The 20,047-nt window shown below is 30.0% G+C and overlaps 3 protein-coding genes and 1 long non-coding RNA gene across 10 annotated transcripts in view; 2 read left to right on the top strand and 2 right to left on the bottom strand.

Annotated features, from left to right (window-relative positions):
- Window positions 1-248: 248 nt before the first annotated feature.
- Window positions 249-6,380, bottom strand: LOC124421747. Of its 3 annotated transcripts, none has more exons than XM_046957310.1 (10): window positions 6,094-6,380; window positions 5,644-5,946; window positions 5,274-5,531; window positions 4,967-5,196; window positions 4,657-4,897; window positions 4,342-4,554; window positions 2,525-4,217; window positions 1,756-2,399; window positions 1,541-1,671; window positions 249-1,447 (listed from the first exon to the last, which is right to left on the bottom strand). In XM_046957310.1, the coding sequence occupies exons 1-10, from the start codon at window positions 6,217-6,219 to the stop codon at window positions 409-411; spliced, it is 4,878 nt and encodes a 1,625-aa protein (XP_046813266.1). In that variant the 5' UTR covers window positions 6,220-6,380; the 3' UTR covers window positions 249-408. The 3 variants fall into 3 exon arrangements, with proteins under 3 accessions (XP_046813266.1, XP_046813267.1, XP_046813269.1); XM_046957311.1 differs by having other exon boundaries at window positions 5,644-5,941; window positions 6,094-6,196; XM_046957313.1 differs by lacking the exon at window positions 6,094-6,380 and having other exon boundaries at window positions 5,274-5,567; window positions 5,644-5,785.
- Window positions 6,381-6,933: 553 nt separating this feature from the next.
- LOC124422287 (venom acid phosphatase Acph-1-like) lies at window positions 6,934-12,001 on the top strand. Of its 5 annotated transcripts, XR_006941820.1 has the most exons (9): window positions 7,114-7,272; window positions 7,378-7,730; window positions 9,261-9,298; window positions 9,622-9,726; window positions 10,327-10,592; window positions 10,670-10,826; window positions 10,918-11,247; window positions 11,351-11,652; window positions 11,832-12,001. XR_006941820.1 is itself a non-coding variant. In XM_046958536.1 (8 exons), exons 2-8 carry the CDS (start codon window positions 7,625-7,627, stop codon window positions 11,546-11,548), a joined length of 1,200 nt encoding a protein of 399 aa, XP_046814492.1. In that variant the 5' UTR covers window positions 7,114-7,272; window positions 7,378-7,624; the 3' UTR covers window positions 11,549-11,661. The 5 variants fall into 5 exon arrangements, 4 of the variants coding, with proteins under 4 accessions (XP_046814495.1, XP_046814492.1, XP_046814494.1 ...); XM_046958536.1 differs by lacking the exon at window positions 11,832-12,001 and having other exon boundaries at window positions 11,351-11,661; XM_046958539.1 differs by lacking the exons at window positions 7,114-7,272; window positions 7,378-7,730; window positions 11,832-12,001 and adding an exon at window positions 6,934-7,080 and having other exon boundaries at window positions 11,351-11,661.
- A 62-nt stretch (window positions 12,002-12,063) lies between these two features.
- LOC124422286 (GPI mannosyltransferase 3) lies at window positions 12,064-14,607 on the top strand. The gene is made up of 2 exons (XM_046958535.1): window positions 12,064-12,197; window positions 12,290-14,607. The coding sequence occupies exon 2, from the start codon at window positions 12,352-12,354 to the stop codon at window positions 13,828-13,830; it is 1,479 nt and encodes a 492-aa protein (XP_046814491.1). The 5' UTR covers window positions 12,064-12,197; window positions 12,290-12,351; the 3' UTR covers window positions 13,831-14,607.
- The window catches only part of LOC124422288, a 10,546-nt gene continuing 2,920 nt past the window's right edge, over window positions 12,422-20,047 (bottom strand). Inside the window, exon 3 of the long non-coding RNA XR_006941821.1 lies at window positions 12,422-12,517. This is a non-coding gene — a long non-coding RNA (uncharacterized LOC124422288). The remainder of the gene's footprint in view (window positions 12,518-20,047) is intronic.

The raw sequence follows: 20,047 nt of genomic DNA, 5'->3' as shown, positions 1-20,047 counted from the left end.
CTAGAATCATTTGTCCAAAGACTGATCGAATAAGTAACCTTAAATTCTCTATGGGAAATGCATCGTGAAATGCATTTCTTTATAAGTATTTCGATGTAGATATATCAAGAATAATCAATCATTTTTGATTGTATAAAAGATAGTTTATTTATTTTTTTGTTTATTCTCTTCATCGTTATAATATCAATATCAATAAAGATTTCAGCAATAACAATGTATATATAAAAAAAAAAAAAGAAAAAAAAAAGAAAGAAATAAAATTATAGGTACATCGCCATTAAAATATAGTTAATATTTTTATAATCTAACAGCGTTTGTAACAACGTCATATGTATATAAAATTCGTATATTGTAAAGTATGCATAGAAATATACTAGATGATAATATGAACTTATATAATGTAATATGTCAAAGATATTTCGATTGTTTGACATTAGGTTTTGTTTTAATAAGTGATACGTTTGGAACTGTCAAACTATCGCTACGTTCTTGAAAACTTATCCCAGAAGAATTGGTAGCTACCGAATTAGATTTATCGCTATTGGAATTAGAATTTTGTAATTTGGGCGTTGAGGTTCTACCTTTAAATAGAACCGCCTGTTCCGTACTTTTACTAGCTTCTTTAATAGATATAGAAGAGACATCGCTAAAATCTAATAGATCGCCAATTTTAGGATCTATGTGTTTTTTATTTGGAGAAATTATTCTTCTAGCAGTGTTCAACGGCGTTATGTCTGAATTAGACGACGAACTTAGTGCACTTGCTTCTCGTGTTTTCTTTAATGTCGTTATAGCCCAACTAAGTCCTAATTGTTTGAGTGCTGTTTCCATTTCCTCAGATGAAGCATATTTAAGTAAACTCGACGATGGTGTACTCGTAATTTCCGAAATTCCAGATAACTCGCAGAAACTATTCGAACTTGTAGAAGACACTTTACCCTTTTCGTTATCATTCCTATCAAATCTTTGATGTATCAGTTTTGTTTCTTGATCGGACGTATTGCACTGTAATTGTTTATTAACTTTTTCTTTTCCAGTATCTTCAAATGCAACTGCTTTATCTTTCATTCGACATTCCAAATTTATCTCATCTTTCGTTCTTCGCGGAAGATCACATTCTGTACCAACTTCTTGCAATTTTGAAGTAAACACTTCTCCAGGTGACTTTCTCGTAGAAGTTGAAGAAAATGATAACATTTTATTATTACCTACATGCCCTTCAATAGGTAAAGGTGCTACATGAACGGATGGTTTAACAGTAACTGAGGATTTCGTTGTTTGTACTTCCACTGATTTTTTAACTGCTGACTTTTCTGTATATGATTCGTCCATTGCAAACGATTTAGCTGTTGAACTTTTTATATTCATATGACTTTTATTCGCTGTATCTGGCGTATCGAATTCTATTATCGTTGACAATTCATGACCCATAGATTCGATTTCCGTTCTAAAATTGAATAACATTAAATAGAAAAAAAGAAAAATAGAATTTCTAAAAAATGTATATATATATATATATATATTAAAATTATTTTTATACCTATAATATCCACTGTGCAAGGTAACTGGTGGTTTATTTCTCCCATTCACGCGATGTCCATTTGTTAAAAAAGATGGTAATACTTTAGGTATACCAGCAAGTAGAGGCTCAAAAGTTACATCCTTTTCAGACTATAAAGTATATCAACAATAGTTATTTAAAAATGTCCAATTTTTATTATTACATAATAATATGTATGAAAAATTATAATTTACCTTTATATTAATATCGGTAGCTTGTACAGGAACATTATTTCCTTCGCTTTTGGGAGGACTGCTTGATGGTTTTGAACTATCAGATTTCGTAAGTAGAGATGTATCTTTATTTTCATAATTACTAATTTTTTTAAATGCAGGTATATCGTTCGATTTAGTTTTACTTTGTTCTAAAATCTCTTTCGAAAGTTCTTCGATTGTATTACTTTCTTGAATTGGAATTTTAGCCGGAGGCCAAGAATTACGTTCAGGCGTAACCGTTGTCATTGTTGCTAATGATTTATGAGGAGGCATTTTAAATCTATTCAATTTTATATTCACTTTCTCTTCTTTTATTATTCGTGGTTTAGATTTAGTTTTACACGACGTAGACTTATCAATGTTATGTTCAACATTTGTACTTACTGGTTGTTCAAATTTATTTTTAATTTGAGAATCTACTATTTGAATATCTGTATCTTTATTAATGGCTTCAGTTTGCATAATAGCATTCTGTGATTCATGAAGTGTTTTTGCAAGTTGACGATGTATTGCTTCTATATTTTCTACTAATCTTTGAACATTCTTCATACTGCTTTGCATTTCCGGATGTATTTTCATGAAACTAATATCATCATGAGGACTTATTACAGAAAGTTCCATACCTAAAAAAGGAGAAAAAAAAAAAAAGAAAGAAAAGAACAAATTATATACAATTAACGCATTTAATAAAATAAAGTAGACATGTTTTATTATCAATGTGTAACATTGAGTTAGCAATATAACTTACCTCTTTGTTCACTTCGAACTTTTTCAATAAGATCGGTCAAAGAAGCTATTCTCTCGGTACACGTATTTTGAAGATCTTCATATTTCTTGAGAATTTCTGGACAATTTTTTAACGCAAAATCTTGTATATCTTCAAGTTGAACGTGTAATAATTTGCATTGAGGATTTTGACAAGTACATGATTTAGATAAAACAGGTGAATATTGGGAGTATACGCTTTGACCAGATGATACGTCTTTTTGCCTTTCATAAATAGGTGAATCTCTATCCTTTTTGCTAAAAGATTTTATGTTATCATCTACTCCATCGCCATATCTAAGTACTTTTCCAATTTTTTCAGGATGAGGTATATTGGATGGTATCATCATAGTACGAGGAGAAGGAGTTTCTGGTGTTGATACAGGACTGATATCTCTTTTTGCTCTCTCTGTAGCACTGAGTATTGAAGAATTTAATAATTCTAAAATAGGTGTTGTATTACTTCCAATAAAAATTCGTCTTTTAGGTTCCAAAGGTGGTGGGCTAGCAAATGATGTAGAAGTATCTGAAGTATCTTTTACTTTGATTTTTTTTTTAGATTTGATCACAGGAATTTCATATGGCCCACGTATAGACGAATCTTGTGTATTTACTGACGAATACATTACAGAACTTTCTATGCTACTATCTATAGTTGGTCTTGTATCATCAGGAGGATCGACGTTGACATCCAACCCATTCTTTTTGAAATGAATATTAATTTTTCGCGGACTATTACGACAGGAGCTTGGTAAAGATTTAGAAAATCTTTTTACAGGAGAAGAGATTTTACTTGGTGGCGCAGAATGTGATTTAGATATACCTCCTCTCGTCGGCGTTCGTTTCGATACTTTTAATGCACTTTTCTTTTTCTTCGGGGTAACTTTTACCTCTTTATTATCAATATCAATGATAACACCAGTGATCACAGAGTTATTTGAACCACTGCTACTGTCTTCTACTTCAGGAGTAATGACTCTAATTATAGGTTCAATCGGATAATGTTTAATAGGAACTTCTTTGATGGCGTTTAATTCATTGGTCGCATCGCTGTCGATTGCTTTTAATTCTACTTGAACACCTTTATCCTCGGCTATACCAGCATCTTGTAACGTTGACGTTTGTACAGCCATTTCGCATTTTTTTGACACGCTCGTTTTTTTAGGTTTCTTAGAAATTTTATTATCTTCTCCGTTGGACATGTTTATCAATGTTACTTCAGGAGATAGGCACGTCTGTCGATGCATTTTTTTTTGTGGCTCATCACATTTATCAGGTTCAGTCAAAGATGTTATACTTGCATGATAAATGTTATCCGGCAAGCTTGTACCAAATTCTTTCAATAACAACATTTTTTGTCTCTCAACCTTTTTTAACATGTCTAGTATCAACTCGTCGCGTGAAACCTTTCGTCCTTTATCTTTACTTTTTGGCGATTTGACCATGGGTACATGATCGTCAACGAAATGTGGTTCCTTCCAAGTACCTTCTGCCTTTTTATCATGATTTTCAAATTGTTTAACCGGTTCAAGAGTAATTACTCTCTCCATAAGATTTGGACAGTGACTTGCACAACAACTTTTATCAGTCATTGCTTCAAATTTTCGATTTAATTTTTTTTTCTGTTCCTTTTGTAATTCTCTCCTACGAGATTTTCTTAACTGTACGTCATTCATCTATTAAACAAATTAAATCTACTTTATCATAAAGGTTATATATCATAAAGGTTGATATATCATAAATGTTTGTACACACACACACATGAGATTTTTTTTTTTTATGATATTATATAATACTTACTGGATCACATTGAATATCACTAGCTTTTAATTTTCTTTCTTCAGACGAAAGATGATCTAAACTTTTCATAAGTGTTTGGTAGTCGGATCGTACTTTTTCACGCAAAATTGCATCGTCACCCCGTTTCTGAGAAGCAAATTTATGAGTTTCAGTCACATGAGATTCAACACTTTCAGTACGTTCTACCTCTCGAGCTGCATCTACTGCATTTGGCTGTAAAATATATATAAATATTTATATAAAAAAAAAAAATATATATATATATATTATGTAGAAAAAATGTTAAAATGTTAAATTTCATTATAAAGTACAAACCTCATTTCTTATATCCAATCTTTCAACTACATCAAGTGGTCTATTATAATTATTTCTTTGACGCGTAGTATGATCATACAATTGCACTTTACTATCTCTGAAGGATGTATGATGTTTTGGAGTTCTAATACAAGTTGATTGTTCGCATACATCAGAAAAATATGAGGAATCATCACTAAGCGAAGGACTCTCATTGCTCATCAAATCCGATGAATCTTGTACATAATCTCCTGGGTTATACCTTAAATATAAAAAGAATTTCCAAATAATACATTTGAAAAAATAACACTTATTGTATATTAAAATATACCTTGCTAATTTTTGTGCTTTTGCAGAAATACTTAAAATTGGCACCGTCTGACGTGGACTTTTATCATCCTGAGCTATATAATTTGTATGTACAATATTATCAGTATTTTCTGACTTTTTGTCAGACTTAGTTGTAGTAATACATTTTTGTGATACTTCATTTTGCACGTGGATTTTTTCTCTAGGTGAAAGTTGCAACGGCGAATCACTTTCTTGAGATTCTTCATTAACCTATAAAAAAAAAAAAAAAAAAAAAAAAATATACGTATACATACTCATAACAACTATATATGAAGAAAGTACAATACCTTTTCAATATTCCTTGTTTTTTTCGCAGGAGATTTAGTAGAAACAAGTCTTTTAATCTTTTTCTTTTTAACAGATTTACTTGAATTATCATTCGTTTTATCCTGTTGTAAAGACGTTCTGTTCTCTTGACTTAAATTTCTACAAGATTCATCCTGACTCGCAGTTTTTCTTGAAAGTTCAGCAACCAAGGATGATCTTTTGTTTTCCAATTCCCTAATCTGCTGCAATCTTTGTCGATGCATAGTATGTTGATCATCCTTTTACACAGGTTTTATTTATATATTTATAATGGCCTTTACGATATAAGTTATCAAGAAATTTTAATACTCTGTGTTAAAGTATAAAATTATAAGAAAATATATTATTTACCTTTTCAACTTTTTTCAATTGTTCTAAAGCTTCTTTACCCCTTTTCAAAGCAATTTCCCTATTTCTTTCAGTTTCATCTTCTATATCAGCAATTGCTTCAGATTCTAAAATAGCATTTAAATGTGCCTGACCAATATTTTCCATATCTTCTTGATACCTTTGTTGAATTTCCATAATTTTTCTCTCATGAAGACGTTTGAGTTCAGATTTTTCATCTTTTTCTAACTTGTCTAACTCCTGTTGTGCAATATTTTTAGCCCTTTCCAAAAGTCTATTAGAAATTTCTTTAGATTGCTGTCTAACCTATAAGCAAGTATATATATACATATATATATATATATATATATATATATATATATACATATGTAAAACATATTAAAAATATTTTCTACAAAATATTATTCATTAGAAATATAAACAATATTATAAGATGATTTATCTACAACACACCTGTTCTAGACGCAATCTTCGTCGACGGTCACGTTCATTTTTCTTAATTTGGTCTAAATCCGACAATACCACTCTTCCACGGCGTATATTTATTGGATTACCACTGACTGTGACGTTTATCGACATTTTTTTTTATGATAAACAATTGAATTTAATCATTAAATTGTTCTTAACATCGATAAATGAACGTCTGACACACTGTGACATACATAAAGACGGCGTTACTTCGTTCCCTACTCGTGTTCAACTCAAATTTAAAATGATAAAAAGCAAGTATAAACGATCGTTCGCGCCTTTCGCCAATGAACGTATTCTAGTGAATGGACCAATCGTGTACAAGTTGAAACACAACACGATTGGACGAGCGAACATGTATACTTCCATTTGTTCTTTTTTTTTTTCTTTTTTAAGTAAAACTCAGTAGAACCCAGTTTGATGCAACGTTGCAATTTTTCTTAACATCTGATTGGTTACAACTCCATATTTTCTTTTCAAAGAGATTTTTGTTTTTCAACGATGCATTTTTAATGGAATCTCTGATCGTTTTATTCGTCGGTCTTTGATATTGATTAACCTCATTGATATTTATCATTAATATCATATAATTATGCGATATACGTATGTATATATATATATATATATATACATATATATTATTTAACGAAGATATTACTTGAATGAGATTTTTTTTCGTTTGATTGAAAATTCGAAAAGTGATGCTTTTGAAATCTGATACAAGATGGCACAACTACATTACGTCATTATTTCGATCTTAGTAAGAAGATTAGGTAACATCGAATGTATTACCAAAATGCACGAGAAATGACATACATATAACGTACCTTCGATCACGAATGACGACAGTATACATGAAACTATACCGATACTATCATCTATCTCTTTGCATACAATTTTCAGATTAATTTGTGCTGTGTAGTTCAAAAAACAAATTCACAACGGCGTGCAGTAATCGAAGTTCAAACGAGAGTGCGTAATATATGTTTAAGAAAAAGAAAAAGAAAAAAAAACATAAAGAATAAAAAAAAAATCAAAAAAAAAAAAAAAAACAGAAATCCCATCATACCATTGAATCATCTTACGAGATATATACATATGTACATATTTGTATGGTCCACGTATTTGTCATGCTAGCGAATAGGCATTTCACACGCCATTCATGTTAGTATACGTTTACTACTATATCAGCTATTCATAATGGATTCTCTTTCAAGATCGTATACTTGCTATAATCATTATTGAAAGTTTTTAATTACTCTATTATAGAACTGACAACGCATACGCAAAAGTATGAGATTAGTTAACCAAAAAAAAAGAGAGGAAAAAAAAAAAAGAAAACGGATAAAGAAAAATTCGAAGAAACATGGAATTCATGAAATTTTCGTATTACAACGATAACGACAATATAATACGATATATGAACACCCGAATACATTTTTTAACAGATACATATATACATACTTGTGTACATTCTATAGGCGTATATACGTTCCACCTATTAAAGTTCTAGGCCATGATGCAAGAGACAAGATCACACTTAAAATTCAATACGAGGCCTACGTTAGTCGTACTAATCTTAGCTACGTTATTATATCATTTTTATTATTTCGGAAGGAATGGTAAATTTTTTTTCTTTCTCTCTCTCTCTCTCTCTCTCTCTCTCTCTCTCTCTCTCTCTCGTTTTTTTTTTGTTTTCTTTTTACTATATATTCCAGTTACATCATCTACATCATCTGTATCATCATCATCAATTGTCATCGTCGTATATACATAAGTCGTCGCAATCATGAATGAAAACCTTTTTTTTTTTATACATTAAATTTATATACCTCAATATGTCGATAGCTAAACTGTTACATTATCACGTTTTAATTATGCGATAATTAAACAAATTACATATATATATATATATATATATATATATATATATATATATATATACACATACATGTGTATATAGTTTCATTCAAGGCGATGCGTTTCTGTGACATAAATATTGCAAAATTTGTGAATGTTTCTTCTTTTTTTTTTATTTCATCAGTTCATTTAACTTTTAGATTGCAATGATAAAATTATCTTTTGATATACGCATTTCCAAAGTTCAAATAATGCTCAAACGAAATTATCACAATCTTGAATGGAGAGTATCATTTTGTTTTCGTAAAATCAATGTCGAAAGCTCGACTTTACGTCATGATCTATAAACGTACATAGTTGCTAATGTTATGATTAAGAAGTTATGATGTTATAATTAAATAAATTACATACGCTTATATATATATATTTATATATATGTATATAAATGTATATATATATATATATATAGTCCATTCAAAGTGATATGCTTCAGTGATATGAATACTGCAATATTTTTTAAATAGTAATTTTTATTTTGTTTTTCTTTTTTTCTTTTAACTTCAGTTCATTTAACTTATTCAACGATAACATTATCTTTTAATATACGCGAGCATAATTATTATTGCTTTTCGAAAGCTCACATAATGTTTTGCTTTTGTGAAAACAACGTCGAAAGCTATAAATGTTACGTCATTATGTCATTATCTATAAAAAAATCAGTTTTTAATTGTTTCGATTATTACATTTATATAAGATATAAAAAAAAAATTTTATATTAGAATCTTTACGTTTCTATGGTAACGATATTGTAACCTTCCCAATTTTTATTTTTATTTTTATTTCCTTTTTATTATTTTTATTTTTTTTTATTTTCTTTTTCTTTTTTTGTTACTTAACTTTAATTAATTTTTAATGATTCAAATTCAATAATACGAATATTATATGTTGATATATTGCACAAGCAAATAAATACTATCGCGTTAAGAGTTCAGATAAAAATGTATTAATCGCATTGAATAAAGCAAATAGTATCGCGTGAAGAGAGAGGAGAAGTAAAAACTGAATTTAATAAAGCGATTTTGAATAAAGTAACTTAGTAAGCATCCGACCATTATACGGTTAGGATCAATTTTTTATAGCTTGAACATTGCCTGTACGTACATGAACACTTTCACTTTCGCATTCCGTCTTGAATATTCTTTATTCCTTTGTCGTGTCACACAAAATGTATTTCATTAAACTAGGATTAACGACGTATTTATTTTTGTTATTAAGTTCATTTGTATTCTCAGGTAAATCCAACGAATTTCGTTTGGAACTCGTACAAGTAGTAAGTATAAAAATTTCATGTAATTTATTTCTATTTATTCTATAAGAAAATGTTAAGAGGAAATTTGTAGATATATATATATATATATTTTTTTTTTCAAATCAAAAAAATTAATTACTTAAAAATATTATATATATATATATATATATATATATATATATATATATATATATTTCTATGGGTAATTACATAAATTAAAATGATCTAAATTTGTATCAATTTTTATCAAATAGTCGACGAATTCTTTTTTTTTGTTTTTTACCTTATATTTGTAATCGTCATGTATTAAATTTTTAACAAAAAATTTTATTTTATAATCACAGTTATTTAGACATGGAGAACGAACACCCCTTGCTAAAGAAATGTATCCTAATGATCCTTATTATGGATCAAATTACGAACCATGGAGTGTCGCTCAATTGACAAATGTAAGTATTAATAAAATTATTTTTAAATTATCACGATAAGAAATATTTTGATTAGATAAGCGATGCTTACATCAGATACTTCGTAACATGTAATAGATCGTTTATCATACTTAAGCTTAAAAATTATTATATCAAAGTCAATAGTTTTGTTTGTCTCTAAGAACAAAATATTTTTCATACAAATAGATATAGTAAATAATATCTACCAGTTATTACAAAATATATATTCTCGTTTATACATCGTTTTTTTTTCTGTTTATTAGTATTAACATTTTTAACGTCAATTTTATTTCTTTATATATGTATGAAAAAAAAAAAAAAGAAAAAGAAAAGAAAAATTTGAAATTTTTATTAAAAATGAAATCTCACCATCATTATAATTATATTCTTCTTTTCGATTACGAAGTAATAGTTTTAACAGGTTTTCTCAATTATTTATAATAAAATGGGGTACATACATGCAAATTTGTTTATTATTATACGAAACAAATTTTTCGTTTTTTTTTTTTTTTTTTTTTTTTTTTTTTTTTTTATCGTAAAAATCATAAATTTTACTTATCTTTATACATTTTTCTATATATATTTTTATACGTTTTTCAGGTAGGAAAAATGCGTGAATATTCAATCGGAAAAATGTTGAGAGAACGTTACAACGATTTCTTGGGTGATTTATATCGCCCTAAAGATGTATATGCTCGTAGCACGGATATCGATCGGACTAAAGCGTCTCTATACTTAGTTTTAGCAGGTCTTTATCCACCATCAAAAGAACAGAATTGGAATCCAAATTTACCATGGTTAGCTATTCCCACGCATTATGCTCCAGAAAGGGTGGATAATTTGTTAAGACCTCAAGCTTGTCCAATGTTTGTATTTTCAAAAATCATCGATACGACATAAGAAAAATATAAGAAAAGATTTTAATTTATATATTTTATTATAGATACGAAAAAGCTTTAGAAGAAGTTAGGGAATTGCAGGAGGTACGTGAGAAAAGTGCAGTTTATACGGACGTATTAAAATATCTTACAGAAAAAACTGGTATGGAAGTTAAAACTTTATCGGCGGCTTACGAAATTTTTAATTTATTGACAGCACAGGTAATATATAATTGTGAATTTGTAATATGTTCATTGTTCAATCACATTCATATTTAGTTATAAAATTGATTATTATATTATCTTATTTTAGAAAAATTTGAATTTAACGTTACCAGAATGGTGTACCGAGAATATTTATAAAAAGATGGAGGATATCGTATTTCTCGAATACGAAATTCGTTCGTATACGCCAAAATTGAAACGTTTAACTGGCGGCATGTTAATCAGGAAATTTATTGAAAATATGAATATAAATGGGAAACAAAAGAATCCTCGGAAAATTTATCTTTATAGTGGTCATGAAATTAATATTGCAGCTTTTACAAGAGCACACGACATTCATATACCTAAATTACCTAGTTATGGTTCGACAATTATAGTAGAAAAATTACGTAATACGGAAGGAAAACTTTTCATTAAGGTAGTAAAATTTTTCGTTTCTCTCTTTAGATTTATAATCGATTATAGTAAAATTTATTTATTCATATATTTTTTCTCTTTTTATTTTTATATTTCATTGACAGATGCTTCTTTGGACTGGCGTTACTGAAGAATTAATTACACTTAAACTTAAAAATTGTGATGAAATTTGCCCAATAGATACATATTTAGAAATTGTGAAAGACATTATTCCTTCTGATGATGACACAAATTGCTACTGGAATACAATAACAAAAGAAGAATTAAAAAATCTATACACCGATAAAATATATCTCAATTAATGTATATAATTTTACACATAGTATTTTTATAAATATTATCTTTTTCTTAAATTAAAATTATTCCGATTATATGCAATATTATCGAGGCAATTAAATCTTATTAGGCAAGAAAATTCTACTATCTATGCTTTATTTATTTATTATTGATAATCTCTTGTAATAATTCTATTTTTTTTTTTGGCATCCAACAAATTATGTTATATAATTTGTTGGATGCTTTCAAAAATAATATTACATAATTTCAAAAAATACATTACTAGATCACATGATTTCAAATTTAAAGGTGATTGGATGAGCAGTCGAAGTTTATTGGTGAAATGAGATCCAATCATCGTCGAGATAGATATATCTTACGCTAATCAATATTATCATTTGTTATTCCGAGCAATAGCATACGTATTACTTAACCTGTACAAATAATATTAATAAAATCAAACAAAATTATATATAGAATAAAATAGAAAATAATTTATAGAATAAATAAAGCACATTTTTTTTTTATCAAAGAATATTATCATATTTGCGATATTCTTATGCATTGTGTAAAAATATTCCTTCCACGATAATAAACTACGTGTTACTTATTTATTACGAAACAATCTAATCAATTTTCTTCTGCCGAATATACATTTAATATACATTTACAAACGTATGTTATCTATATCAGTTAAATTATTAAATAAAAATTTTGTAAACAATTATTCTATCATAACCTCAAAGCTTTGATCAATTTATTTTCAGGTTATGAAATATAATTTTAACCAATGGACAACAGTGGATAGGAATCTTTGTTTAGATTATACATGATGTATTTTCCAACAAATTGGAAGACATTTTTGTTTCTACTTTTATGGAGGTTAATTTCTGTTTTCATTGTACAAACTGCTCATGTACCAGATGAATATTGGCAATCTTTGGAAGTCGCCCATCATCTTGCCTTTGGATATGGATTTCTCACATGGGAATGGACTGCAAAAATCCGTAGTTATGTTTATCCATTTTTGATAAGTTTTTTATATAGGCTATTAGCCATTTTTTCTTTAGACTCGGTTATAAACCTAATAATAGTACCAAGACTATTCCAAGCTACGATCAGTGCTTATGCAGATTACAAATTTTACAAATGGACCAAAAACAAATGGATGTTATATAGTTTATGTATTAATTGGTATTGGTATTATTGTGCAACACGTACGCTTATTAACTCGTTAGAAACTTCTTTTACTATTATAGCTTTATCTATGTTTCCATGGCGCAACAGTAATATAAAAAGTGCTAAATTTCTATGGATAGTTGGTTTTCTTTGTACATTAAGACCAACTGCTGCTATCGTATGGATACCTTTATGTATATATCATTTTTGTACTAGTTTACAGAAAAAAGTATTATTAATTTGTCAGTATGGAATAATTGGTACTATATGTTTGTTAAGTTCTGTGATATTAGATAGTTATTGTTATAAAAGTTTTACAATATCTTCATTAGAGTTTTTCCGTTTAAATGTACTACACGCGATAGGTGATACATATGGAAGAAAACATACATTATGGTATATATTTTCTGCCTTACCGGTCCTTCTTGGACTTCATTGCATTACATTCTTAGCAACGCTATCGCAAATAATTAAACGTTCTAAACAATTTCATAGAGAGGCAGTTATGCTAGCGGTAATTGGATGGACGATTGGCATTTATTCATTATTGTCTCACAAAGAATTTCGCTTTCTATTACCACTTTTGCCAATGTTTATATACATAAGTACAAGTTGTACCATTCATGTTAAAATTATTTCTAGAGCATTATTGAGGAAGATCTTTTTATCTCTCTTATTAATAACCAATGTAATTCCAGGACTTTACTTTTCTCTGATACATCAACGTGGAACATTAGATATAATGAATATCCTACAAACTGATTTGGCTAATGAAAATTCTACGTCTGTAAATATATTATTTCTAACACCTTGTCATGCAACACCTTTATACAGTCACTTGCACGTCAATGTGACCACTAGATTTTTAACTTGTGAGCCTAATCTTAAAAATTCTAAAGATTATATAGATGAGGCAGATCAGTTCTTTGAAAATCCAATGGTTTGGATTAGAAATAACTATTTACAAAATGAAAACTTAATACCTAGTCATGTAATAATGTTTGATAAGATTCCATCAAAGATAAAAGACTTTCTTGAAAATTATAGATTATTAAGCAAAGTCTTTCACACACATTTTCCACAATCAAATTATGGAAAATATATAATGTTATACAAACGTATAGATTAAATCAGATTTATTAAAAAAAATAAATTAAAATTATTATTATCTGATCTATTATAGTTAACCATGTGTTTTTAAAAACAGTTGTTTACATAACTAAACACAAAATCTATAAGGCAGTACTTTCAAAATTATAAAATATAATCTCATTTTAGAAATGATATAATACTTCATTTCTAAGCAATGTGGAATAAAGTTTTCACTTCTTTCTAGTGTTGTAACTTACAATTTAACTACAGAGTAAATCCGATAATAGTAACGAATATAACTTTCGAATAATTATCGTCAGAGAATGTAATAGAAGTTTCGTTTTATTTTGATCATACCACGATGTACATTATATATGTATATATATATACATATATATATGCAAACTCATCATACATATATATATACACACATACACACACATGTTATTTATTATAAAAATAATAAGTAGTTCAGAACATTATAACATTAATAGTTAATATAAGTAAGGCACTATAATATATATAAAAAAAAATTAATTATATTTATCGATCGCGGTAAGTAAGATAAGGAACGTGCCAAGAAGGCTGATATCTATGTGCTAAATGTTAAAATTGGATGCAGCTTTTTTCCTTTTTTTTTTTTTTTTTTATATAATTGTCGATATCAATGGTAAATATTACAAAAATAATAAGAAGTGTTAACAAGATATCGACGATCGATCAATTATAATAAAAAGGAAGTAATTATTCGGAATTTCTTCTTTCTTTTCTTTCTTTTTTTTTTTTTTTTTTTTTTTTTGAAAATTATTAACAACAGGCAAATCATAAATTTTACAGTCCTTGCTTTTCCATGACCGAAATGATGCGCGTGCGAATGCGGACGAGCAAAATACGTGAGTACCGTTAACTCAGAGAGAGGGAAAGAGAGAGAGAGAGAAAACTTCGAATCTGAGAGACCTGTCGTAGGAACGATAATGTTTCTAACGGTATTCGCGGTAGCACTGAATAAGCCGAAACTTATTTGATTCGGAATAGGGTCAATTCATTAAAATTTTTCGTCGAATTTTAATAAGAGTTCAAAAGGTTAAACTTGTCGATGATAAAAATAATACATATGTATGTATGTAAATGATTAAGAATTTTTAAACGTACGTTTTCTATTTCGCATTTTAATTTTTTCCTTTTACTCGTAAGGTTAGCTCTCTCGAGAAATTGACAAATTCTATTAATAACTTATTGAAAATCGATTTTGATCTCAATGTGATATATCATACATGCATATATATATATATATACATATATATATATAGACACACACACACATAAAACAACGTACGAGTTAAAATGTTATCATTAAGACACGTGCGTATCATAGAACAGAGAACGCATACCGCCATGTTTTACGTTCGCTTCTCGAACGGCATTTTCTCATCATAACTGGATCGAAGGTAACCCGTTATTACTTTTTTCTTTTTTCTTTCTTTTTTTTTTCCTTTCTTTTTTTTTTCTTCTTTTTTTTTTTCTTCTTTTTTTTTCTCCCGTTTCTGGATAAATTCCATGCAGAGTTTTTCAATGAGTTTCGCAGTAAGCAATAAGAAAGAAATAAAAGAAAGATAGAAAGTCAATTTAAATCTATATCTAATATATATATATATATATATATATGTATATTAAAAGAAGATTTGTACCTTTGATTTATTTTCTTTTGATTAAGCGAAAGGGAGAAAATAAAATTCGTTGTATAATTTATGCATATTATAATATACATATATAACGATGTCATCCCTTTTTCATTTCATCTTATCTTATCTCATCTTATCTCATCTGATCTGATCTGATCTGATCTGATCTGATCTAATCTGATCTGATTTGATCTGATCTCATCACATCTCTTTTCTTAGGATTTGCAATATGGCGGATTTTACTAGAAGATATTCGCAGGATAATAGTCATATAATTTCGTCGCGTTAGAGAGGGAGGTTAAGAAACGATGAAGTAAAGAGGGAGAAGCGGCTCGATTAGAAAATGAAAGAGAGGGAAATGGATTTTACGAAGAGGAAGAAGAAGAAAGAAAAGAAGAAGAAGAAGAAGAAGAGGAAGAGAAGAAAAAGAAGAATAAGAAAAAACAGCAAAGGTAGGACACGATCATTAACTATCGCGGATGGAGCGGATGAGACGAAGCAAAGTAAGGTAAGGTATCTCTCGCGGTCGTATGCTCGTAATCGAAGGTACAGTAAGGTGGTGCAAGCAGGATGGAAGAAAATATAAAGAGGGGACTGACTACATGGAGTCAACGTTCCGAACGGGTCACCGACCACACACTCCCTTTCTCTCTCTCTCTCTCTCTCTCTCTCTCTCTCTCTCTCTTTCTCTCTCTTTATCTCACCGTCCTTCTTACTCCCTCTACGTTCACCGTTCTCTTCTCTCTCTTCTTCTCTTTTCTTCTCTCTCTTTTTCCTATCACGCTCGCTTCCTCAGGAATACTACTCATCGTACATACCATTCTTCGTAAAACTTCGTTTCGACTCTATTCCTACTTCGCAAAGCTCTCAATCGAGCACGTCCTTTCGTTTATCTCACTTCTTCTAATTACGATCTTATGTTTCTCAATCTTCTACATATGTATGTACATACGTACATACGTACATACGTATATACGTATGTATATGTATCTATGCTTGATGGAAAACTCGTATATACACCCACTCGCAAAATTACTACGATTGTAACGTAGGACGTATTAGCGAGGGTGTTAACGATCTTTAATATTCTATTTTATCTCTCTCTCTCCTCTCTCTTTATCTCTCTCTATTTTTCTTTTTTCTCTTTTGTCATTTTTAATATGTATCCAATTATTATAAAGCGTTTAAGCTTTATTATACTTTAGTTAATACCGCACGTTAAACGATAATTTTCGATCGTTTTCTTCGTATAGATAGTGGAATTGATTCGATTAAAAAGAAAAATAGATAAAAGGATAATTAGATAGATGGATAGATAAATTGATAGAGAAAGAAAAAGAGAGAGAGAGAGAGTATATATATATATATATATAAACTTTGTAATGATTCGAAAGCGCTATACAGAAGGCAGAACACGAAAGATACATAAATATATCCGTAAAGAGAAAGTTTCGGTGCAATGCTGGTGAATCCGTTCTCCTTATATACTTCCATGGTATATCCGAAGCGGATTCACTAAAGATAGTATAGTTTCGTAGTTCTTAGAGAAGGTGCATCCTTTAGATGATGAGAGTCCTCTTCTAGTCGTTCCACTTTGCCGTTATATTCGCACACTTATAATCAAGTTAGTCTCTTTGCTCAAACCCTTTTTCCATTTGATTCGAGAAATATACGCTTATGGCAAGCAAGCGCGCTCACCCCCTGTAATATACGATTGTTTTTTTCTTTTTTCCTTCCTTTTCTCTCTCTCTCTCTCTCTTTCTTTTTTTCTTTTGTTTTTTTTTTCCAATTTTTTTTTCCATTATTAAGATCTTTTTCATTCTAGTTTTCTAATAGCCTTTCACGTACATACGTTTCATGTACGTACGTACATGAGTACTTCCGCCATTGATTTTACATCGTAAAAGTTCCCTTTTCCTCGAAGCCCCAATTATAATTTATTATTCTTTTCATTATTTTATTGATCGATTCGATTGCTTTAGAAGATCAATAATTCTTTTTTTCTTCTTCTTCTTTTTGTTTTTCTTATAGAAAATCAAGAAAAAACATCTAACATGTACGTCTTCCCCAAATATTATTTGGAGGTAGAACACGTCGTATTGCCAACGAAATAGTTGAAAAGTTACGCAATACCAATGACGTAACCGTCCCTTTCTCCCAGAGTCTCTACCGTCGATATATCCTTGATCCATCTACCTAGCCTTCACCGTGCGCGCCTTCGTTAGTTAATTGTCAATGCTAAATCGTTCACTTTGAGAGATCTTTATTTCATTCGCGGATACCTTGTCTTATAGGATTGTCTATATATACATATATATATATATATATACACTTGTAAGAATTAAAAACGACATATATACGTCTAAATTCATTAAATATTCGTGATTCAAGCGAGTTACGTAACCATGATATGGATTAATGCATTTCTGGATAATTTAAGATGGCGACGAGAAATAATATTTCTTTATTATATATATATATTTTTTTTTTTTATTTAAACGTAAGTGAGAGTCGATTAAAAATTCAATTTTCCCAATGGAAAAATAATAAAAAAGCTTGGTCGTAAATATATGTAGTAATATTTTGATTTAAATTTATGATATACAATATTTTCGCCAAGATGTATTCAGGCGAAGCACGAGTCAGTTCAGAGTCCGGATACAGTATAGAGAAAACCGGCTTCTCGATGACACCGTCGAAAGACTTTGCACTCGGAAATTAGACTTTGATCTTGGCTGCTCGTACGATCGGTTTTTCTACGTTCTATGCGTTTTTAACGATTGCCACGAATTGACTAACGTATATGACGAATTATGGAAAAGATTTTTATGGAAGAATTCTTGAAGTACAAAAAAAAACCAAAAGCAAAAAGCACGATTTCGATAAAACACACGAATATTTGGGATTGAAAGTGAAGAGAAGAAATGAAGTAAAATGAGGAAGATGGAAAAGGAGAAGAGAGAGAGAGAGAGAGAAAGAGAGAGGGAAGAGGGAGAAAGTATCAACACACGATATTGAGGAAAAATTTGGAAAATTTTCTCTGTTTTCTCATAGCTATTGCCGCGTTGCTTTCATGAACCACTCGACGATGCACTTGTCTACTTCTAAACGGCCGTTATACGCGGCGTTTCCGTGCTCGGCCAATCGTAGTTGGGGAGCAACAGGTGAATGACCAATCGGATGCCGCCGTCATAGGCGTAACGATACCGCCGGCTTTACCTGGCAAGCACCGAGCACTTCACTTCCAAAGACGTTCCTACTCTACGCGATCCAGTCCTTTCTCTCCTTCCATCGTTCTTTCTGTCTCTCTCTCTCTCTCTTTCTCTGTCTTTTACCTTGCCACCGTTTCGTTTTCTTTCCTTTTACACGTGTCCTTCTCTTTCTCTCTCTCTCTCTCTCTCTCTCTTTCTGTTTTAATATATATATATATATATATATAATATTCATCTCTCTTTTTCTCTTTCTCTCTTTAGATTGAGCTTTAACTTTAGCTTCAACTCTGTCCTTCTGTTACCCTCACTCATTCAACCATTCGCTTTCTCGCTCCTCCTCTGCCCTTTCCCTACACACTCTTGGAAGGCGTTATACCAACCTGTTGCACGCTAGCTTTTCCTCTTCTCCCTCTCTTCCTATCCCACTCTCTCTCTCTCTCTCTCTCTCTCTCTCTCTCTCTCTCTCTTTCTCTCTCCCCCTCTCTCTCTCTCTCTCTCTCTTTTTCTCTTTATCTATCTATCTATTTATTTCTTTTTCTCTTTTCTTTTCTTTTCTTTCCTTCTCTCCTCTTCTCCTCTTCTACTCTTCTCTTCTCTTTTCTTCGAACAGACACGTTAATGCATATTCCAAGTGTAATATAAACATCTCTTCCTTTTGTATTATATTTACGTACGTTTATGAATCTAAGCGTTTTGAAATCGGTGAAGAGATTCGATCACGTGAAAAGAATTCAAATTTCTTAATTCTGAAATAATATTTAAATAAGTTGGGTAAAAATTGGAATTCTTTTTTTTTTATTGTTTTTTGCCCCCCCTTTCAGCTATCAAAATATTCACACGTGATTTGTGAGAAAAAAAAAATCAAGTCCATGTTTCGGTAACAAACGTTATGTAAAAATACATGGCGATATTACGCAAGTGGATGGGATTGCGTTTTGCACCGTGAAGCCCGCCGAATTGACTCTCCTCTTCGTTCGAACGCTTATTATTATTATCATCATTGTTATTGTTATTATTATTGTTATTGTTTTCTCTACGTTTTTTGTTTCCTTTTTTTTTCTCCTCGATGTTTTCAAAATAGAATTTTTCGAAAAGAAACATAAAAGGAAGTATAGAGAGAAGATCGACGAGCAAGGTCGACAACGCGCATTCATGAGAGTATTGGACAACGTGCAGCTGCTTTCACTATGCCTCGAACACATCTATATAACGTACTTATATATACATTCCTGAAAAGTCTTATACGTACAACGCTTAAAAATATACACGCAAGCATGAACGTGTATGCGTAGGTAGAACCTGTTGATAAAATTGGCGTGCAGTTATTTATGGGGGGGGGGGGGAAGCAAAAAAAAATTGT

The sequence above is a fragment of the Vespa crabro genome, chromosome 2 (assembly GCF_910589235.1).
Source record: "Vespa crabro chromosome 2, iyVesCrab1.2, whole genome shotgun sequence".
Taxonomy (NCBI): Eukaryota; Metazoa; Arthropoda; class Insecta; order Hymenoptera; family Vespidae; genus Vespa; species Vespa crabro.
This window is presented reverse-complemented; position numbering and strand designations above follow the sequence as displayed.